This window comes from Sinocyclocheilus anshuiensis, unplaced genomic scaffold (genome assembly GCF_001515605.1).
Source record: "Sinocyclocheilus anshuiensis isolate Anshui unplaced genomic scaffold, SAMN03320099.WGS_v1.1 scaffold621, whole genome shotgun sequence".
NCBI classification, from domain to species: Eukaryota; Metazoa; Chordata; class Actinopteri; order Cypriniformes; family Cyprinidae; genus Sinocyclocheilus; species Sinocyclocheilus anshuiensis.
In genome coordinates, this window is record NW_015537952.1 from 213,891 (window position 1) to 220,791 (window position 6,901).

Here is a 6,901-nt window from a genome sequence, read left to right on the forward strand (position 1 = left end):
AAAAAAAAAAAAGTCCGCAGTCTAGACAAACTTCACTTAACCTACTCAGCTGCATTTTGTAAGTACTTTGGACAACTTAGCAACATGATATATATTGCCACAAGATTTTATAATGACAGCAGCATCGGCAATAATGGCTAGGTTTTGAAAGAAAGCTTTAGACTTGAAGGAAACAAAAGCGACTGTTCATTTGTTCTTCATACCTTTGGGTTGATCACTAAGTAGGTTACAGCTCCATGCTCTTTTAGATAAGGATCACGTTCCTGGCCATCTCCATCTTCAACCTTATATGCCCCATTCAAGTGCTCAAGAGTCACTGAGGTGATGTGGACTCGGCTATTCATCAAGAACTTGCAATTACTATCGTTTTTCTCAAAAGATTCTTAACAATTTCACATCTTCTACAAACTGAAAATGATTATGAATAGCTGTAATAAAAAAATTAAGCATACAATTAAATAAAAACCCCACAATCGCTTACCCAGGTACACCACCTGCTTCCATGTGATTGGCTAAAGTTACATCATGTGACCAGACATCATATTGCCATTTCTGGAGGCCAATCACACCACAGAGAACGTTTCCAGAGTGAACACCCACTCGCATGTTAATATCCACTACTGTGGCGTCTCGCACTTTCCTATAAAGAAAAGGAAGGAAATAACAACACATCCCATCACACATCAGAGCATCGATTTAACCTTATACCATAACACGATTAGAAACACATTTAGACGAGACATGGCTTTGACCTTTTAAAAGGCTTGACCTTTTGAATGTTGTTTTTGTCACTCCAATTCACAAGTTGCAAGAGATGCATCAGTGAGCATGGTGACCATGATCCTGATAAAAATTAATAATTTACTCATCCTGTTGCTCTAAACCCATGACTTTCTTTCTTCCTTAGAGCATAAAATAAGACACTTAACACAATGTCATAGCTGCTCTTTTCCATACAACGTATTTGAGCAGGATTTCGAGTTCCAAAAAAGCACGATAAAAGTAGCACCATAGCACAACAAAAGTAGGCCCTGTGTTTCTTATGCTATATTATGACTTCTGATGCCATACAATTGCATCATGTGGGGACAAAATTTACATTTACTCATATCTCTAATCTTTCTTTAGCACATTCTAAACTGCAGTTTTGTGATCAGTCACAAGTGATTTGTAAGTGGGATTTTAGTAGTTTAAGGCCTGGTTTCACAGACAGGGCTTAGACTAAACCAGGATTAGGCCATAGCTCAATTAAGACATTTAAGTTATTTTTTTAAATGTGCCTTATCAACTAAATGCGCCCCAGAGACAGATCCCCTGTGAAGACAACCATTGGCACAAGACCACCGGAAACAGACCCCTGCACCTGTGTTGCAGCCTGGAATTAAACCACACCATGCTCGTTTCGTCAGTCCAGGGGAGAACTGTCCCCCCGACTGAGCCTGGTCTCTCCCAAGGTTTTTTCTCCATTTCTGTCACCGATGTAGTTTTGGTTCCTTGCCACTGTTGCCTTTGGCTTGCTTAGTTGGGGACGCTTGACTGATTGCACAGACACTATTGGAAGAGAGCTGAACTGGGTGAGGACATCACTGAATCAACAATGAACTGACTTTAGCTGGACAAATGACTCAGTTTGTTAATGATGCAAGAAAACAATAACAATGTTCCTGTTTAACACTGTAAAGCTGCTTTGACACAGCCAGTATTGTATAAAGCGCTTTATAAATAAAGGTGACTTGACTTAGAAAAAACATTACTGGTGTGCATCTTGAGACAAAACAACGGCACTGATGTATATTTTAAGATCAGTCAGTGCAAGTTTCTTTCAGTTGAAACAGCTCAGACTTACATTTTAGTCTGGGACTAGGCTTAAGCCTTGTCTGTGAAACCGGGGGTATGAGTTACAACAGAGAGTAAGATCTATAGCGAAACTGATCTGAACTTAACAGATCCTGATCAATATGATTTTGTAATTTATTTAAAAATGTTCTCAGCAGTGAGAACATTATTCAAAATTTCTACTTTTGGTTTCCACAGAAGAAAATAAAAGGCTTTAGAAAAATTTACAATTTTCTCTTTTTTTTTTTTTTGTAAATTATTCCTTATAAAATTGGTGCTAATCAGTAAAATATTTGTTGGCACTTGGTTTAAAATGAAAACTCTAGTGTTTCTACACTGTGGCTTGAGTACTCAAAAAATACAATATAGCATTTAATTTTTTTTCAGTTGATTATACGTTATTATACGACACTGTGATTGCGGCGAGTTTCCTTGCAATCCTTTAACAGGAATTTACAGCATATTTTCCAACACCACAATTTGCCAGCAACTACTAATAGAGAGATTTGATTCTTCCAGGCTTCTGCAGAACAGGTAGAGATAAGAGAAAGACAGCTCTCTCGTCTAGACTCAGCACCAGTCATTTTCCACAGTCTGACCTCTGAGGCCTCCGACTCATTATTGGGATGGCCAGGTATCATGTCCTTCACAGCAGTACTGTAATCAGTAAATCAGTAATCAGCCCCTCTGCACGGAGGATTATAGGACTGGAATAGAAGCTTTGCTGCTGGACTGACTCTGCCTAAATTCTATCACAGAAACAGCAAGTGAGCAAACAGTTTGCTTAAATCCTGTCTGTTTATTGATTAATAAATGCTCTTAATTTTGTGCAAACTGAAGTTACATGTAAATAGAAACAGAATGACGTATGAATGAATTTACATTATATATTTTGTAATCTCCTGTGGTAATGTGCAATAAAGCCAGGTGTTCACAGTGTTGTTCTTTAGAGACAAAGCGTGAACAGGTTTGCAGAATGTATAATAATTATGATTAGTAGTATTAGTATAAATTAGTATTAAAAACACCAGCTGAGAATCACTGATAGCAGACATGTGGGGCTGAACTTACTTAATAGCTTCGCACATGTCAAGACCCATCTTCACACAGTTTTTAGCATGATTTGGCAAGGACTCTGGGAGGCCAGATACACAGTAATAACAGTCCCCTAAAATTTTTATTCGCATACATTCATTTTCCTGAAACACACAGAAACAATCAAGGACGTCAACAGCCAGAAAACTTTTTGATAAGAGTGAAATTATCTGCAACATTTGGTTTGAGTTTTACAAAGTAATATATTTTCCAGACCAGAAGGAAATGGTAGCTTTATATCAATAAAGTACATTTCAGTCACTGGACTCGGAGATTCAGCTTACCTTGGCAATCTGATCAAATTTGCCAAATAGCTCATTCAACATATGGACCAACTCTCCAGGTGAGCAATCACTGGCCAAGCGGGTAAATCCAACAATATCAGCATACAAAATACTGTAAGAGAACATACATTTTGGTGACTCAGGACTGGAAAAAAAACATTTATTTAGATTAACTTTTTTATGCATCTTACACTGTTTAATTGCTTCAGGATTATTTTATTTCCCATACAACAGAACAACATAATAATGCTATTAGCAAAGTTCCCCTCAGACCATGACAGAATGAACCACAGCAAGAACCTTTTCATATCAGTTCATTACAGACATAGAAAAGATTTCCTGCTAATGCTGCTGTCTCACAGGGAATGAAAGCTTAAGTAACAAGCAAGAATTTTGGCACTCCAAAATATTATGTTAAATAAGAAAGTCATTTAAAAACTGTGAGACATTGGAACTTGATGGATATGTTACTTCAATTAAAGTTTTAGTCTGCCATTTAAAAAAAAAAAAAAAACGCAGGTGGGGCAACTAGTGTAGTCACAAACAGTCCAAAAGGGAGGGATACAACTCGCCTGCTCATTGTTCTGCACAGGAAAACGGCAAGAATCAAAAGAGCTCAAACCAAAATGTCACCCCAGTGGTGGAAATGATTATTTTCTTGTTTATATTATCAACACACCTGACATTGGTGTGACGTTGTACATATAAATTATGGAAGTTGTTGGTGTTTTCCACCTGACCAAACTTCGGCCCCTGTAGTCTCTGTATGATTTCAGCTTTCATCACTCGGGCAATGTGAGCAGGAAGCAGAGACAGCAACAGACGTTCCTGTAGCAAAAACACACCACAACAGGGAATGAGATAATTATATCTCACATACACACTTGTTTGGCTTGTCTCTTTGATATGTGCAGCAGAGATTTGAGTCTGATATAAAAGCTTATGTTACCTAAAAGAACTGCAGACACAGTCTTCTGAACAAATAAAGTGTAAAGAAATAAGTGAAGAAACACATCAACTGCATCATTTACAGTATGATCTGTTCCAAAACCTGGCGAACTTCATGTAAAAGCATCTTACAGGCATGTTACCAATGTAATGGTTATTTTAAAGGTTATGTAATTTCATCATGGCCCCTGTTAAGAATTTTCTAGTCAATAGATTTAGTTAAAAATCAATCAATCAATCAATCAATCAATCAATCAATCAATCAATCAATCAGTCAATCTTTAGGTCTTTAGCAGATCTTAAAAACAGAACTTAATGAGTAGTAATCAGCATGCACAGAGGTCAAAAGAAACAACATTTCGTATTCCTGGAATGAACAGGATTTATAATGGGCGCAGGGAGAGCAGGGCTAGTTGTACTGTAGTGCACTTCAGAACCCCTCGTAGTCCTTCTTGTCTTTCTTCCCTTCAGCTTCAAATCCATCGGTCCCGTCGCTGTTGTCACGTCGCCTCTTGCGGTTATTCCGTACGTTGAAGCGCGAGTTCATCTGGGGCAAGGGGTCCATACCCAGAACCTTGTGAATCTGACGGAACGCCAGCAGCCTCAAGGCAAACTGTGGAGAAAGTGGCCGGTCAATACATAAATTGAAAATACGCTCGATTAACAGGAGGCCATAAAAACAGCATGCATAATTACACAATTATCGAAAAGAGTTTGAAAATTTTAAATACAGTCACTGCAAGACATTAAGTCACATTAACACATTCTTAAAGCAGTTACTGTGTCCATTACCTGAGCGCTTGATGTAATGTCCTCTCTCTGCTGCTCTTCCATGGTAGCCAGTGTATCTGTTGGATTCTTCTCACAGGGGTCTATCAATCCTGGAGCACCTGCATTGCACAGAAATGCACAAAAGCCAGGGAGTGTTAAATTGAGCATCTAGATTCCCAAGATGATAGTAAATTAAAAGAACTCTTAGTAATTCACACCAGTATAAAAGCTAGATTACTAATGTACATGACTACATGCCTACACAGACCTAAGAATCAATGCAATTTCCATAAAACGTGTCTTAAGACATTATCAGAGTGCTGCATCTTACCAGACAGCAGAATGCCTGAGGAAATACATTCAAAGCCTCTTCGAAGAGCATCTCCGGGGCTCATTGGTCCAGAGGCACTGCTGATGGCCTTCTCCACCAGCAGCTCCATAGCCTTAAATTAAACAGTAACTTAATTTACCATAATAAATGGCATTTTGAGCAGTTTCCTCATAAGATCAAAAGTGAAGGATGATGAAATTGATTAAACAGGACTGAAAGTGATTTTGCTTTAAAACCTTTATAGCAACAGTGTTAAGGAAGCCATGTTAAATTAAATGTGATTGAGCTACACCAGGGACAATATAAAAAATAAATTAAATAGGGGAGGGGGAAAAAATTCCTTAAAATAACAAACTCAACTGTAGGAAAGGCCTCATGTTATCAAGATGGCTGCTAAGTGGAAAAGAACATAAGTGCACTAAAACACTAAATCAATCCATGAAAAAACTCGCTTGGTAATAATTTACTCATGTCAACAAGCAGGTCTATGTATTGTGTTAATGCCAGCTAATGGGACTTATACTCTGTTATAAAAGCTACGCCATTTAAAAAAAAAAAAAAAACGCAGGTGGGGCAACTAGTGTAGTCACAAACAGTCCAAAAGGGAGGGATACAACTCGCCTGCTCATTGTTCTGCACAGGAAAACGGCAAGAATCAAAAGAGCTCAAACCAAAATGTCACCCCAGTGGTGGAAATGATTATTTTCTTGTTTATATTATCAACACACCTGACATTGGTGTGACGTTGTACATATAAATTATGGAAGTTGTTGGTGTTTTCCACCTGACCAAACTTCGGCCCCTGTAGTCTCTGTATGATTTCAGCTTTCATCACTCGGGCAATGTGAGCAGGAAGCAGAGACAGCAACAGACGTTCCTGTAGCAAAAACACACCACAACAGGGAATGAGATAATTATATCTCACATACACACTTGTTTGGCTTGTCTCTTTGATATGTGCAGCAGAGATTTGAGTCTGATATAAAAGCTTATGTTACCTAAAAGAACTGCAGACACAGTCTTCTGAACAAATAAAGTGTAAAGAAATAAGTGAAGAAACACATCAACTGCATCATTTACAGTATGATCTGTTCCAAAACCTGGCGAACTTCATGTAAAAGCATCTTACAGGCATGTTACCAATGTAATGGTTATTTTAAAGGTTATGTAATTTCATCATGGCCCCTGTTAAGAATTTTCTAGTCAATAGATTTAGTTAAAAATCAATCAATCAATCAATCAATCAATCAATCAATCAATCAATCAATCAGTCAATCTGCCAGCCAATAGTGAGGTTTCATGACAATTATGATTCCGCCATAGAGGTCAGCTACCTACACTGTAGTAAAAAAAAAAAAAAAATTACTTAAAGAGCTATTTTTACCTGATTTAACACATACAAATTATTGTCTTCAAAAAATGTTATTATCAAAATTATTATAGTTTTGATTGACCATTTTTAGGTTGCAGTTTTCATTGGTTTTATAACTTTTGGAACTGATGTTTGTCTGAAAATACAACAGTATCTAATAAATGGGAAACTATATAACTTTTATAATGTTGCATTAATGAATATTAAGCAAGACCAAATCTTCAGGTGGTTAATCCACATTTAAGCATCACAGAAAATTCCTGC

General features: G+C 37.4%; 2 protein-coding genes across 2 annotated transcripts in view; both read right to left on the bottom strand.

Moving 5' to 3' along the window:
- The window catches only part of LOC107664610 (adenylate cyclase type 2-like), a 147,939-nt gene that overhangs the window by 33,688 nt on the left and 107,350 nt on the right, over nucleotides 1–6,901 (bottom strand). Inside the window, exons 5-9 of the mRNA XM_016455228.1 lie at nucleotides 5,994–6,142; nucleotides 3,216–3,327; nucleotides 2,908–3,035; nucleotides 482–640; nucleotides 204–336 (exon numbers count right to left, since the gene is read on the bottom strand). Of these exons, the coding sequence (XP_016310714.1) occupies nucleotides 204–336; nucleotides 482–640; nucleotides 2,908–3,035; nucleotides 3,216–3,327; nucleotides 5,994–6,142 (681 nt within the window). The remainder of the gene's footprint in view (nucleotides 1–203; nucleotides 337–481; nucleotides 641–2,907; nucleotides 3,036–3,215; nucleotides 3,328–5,993; nucleotides 6,143–6,901) is intronic.
- Nucleotides 4,448–5,520, bottom strand: LOC107664602 (zinc finger RNA-binding protein-like). Its single transcript, XM_016455219.1, has 3 exons — nucleotides 5,266–5,520; nucleotides 4,956–5,053; nucleotides 4,448–4,776 (listed from the first exon to the last, which is right to left on the bottom strand). Exons 1-3 carry the CDS (start codon nucleotides 5,372–5,374, stop codon nucleotides 4,594–4,596), a joined length of 390 nt encoding a protein of 129 aa, XP_016310705.1. The 5' UTR covers nucleotides 5,375–5,520; the 3' UTR covers nucleotides 4,448–4,593.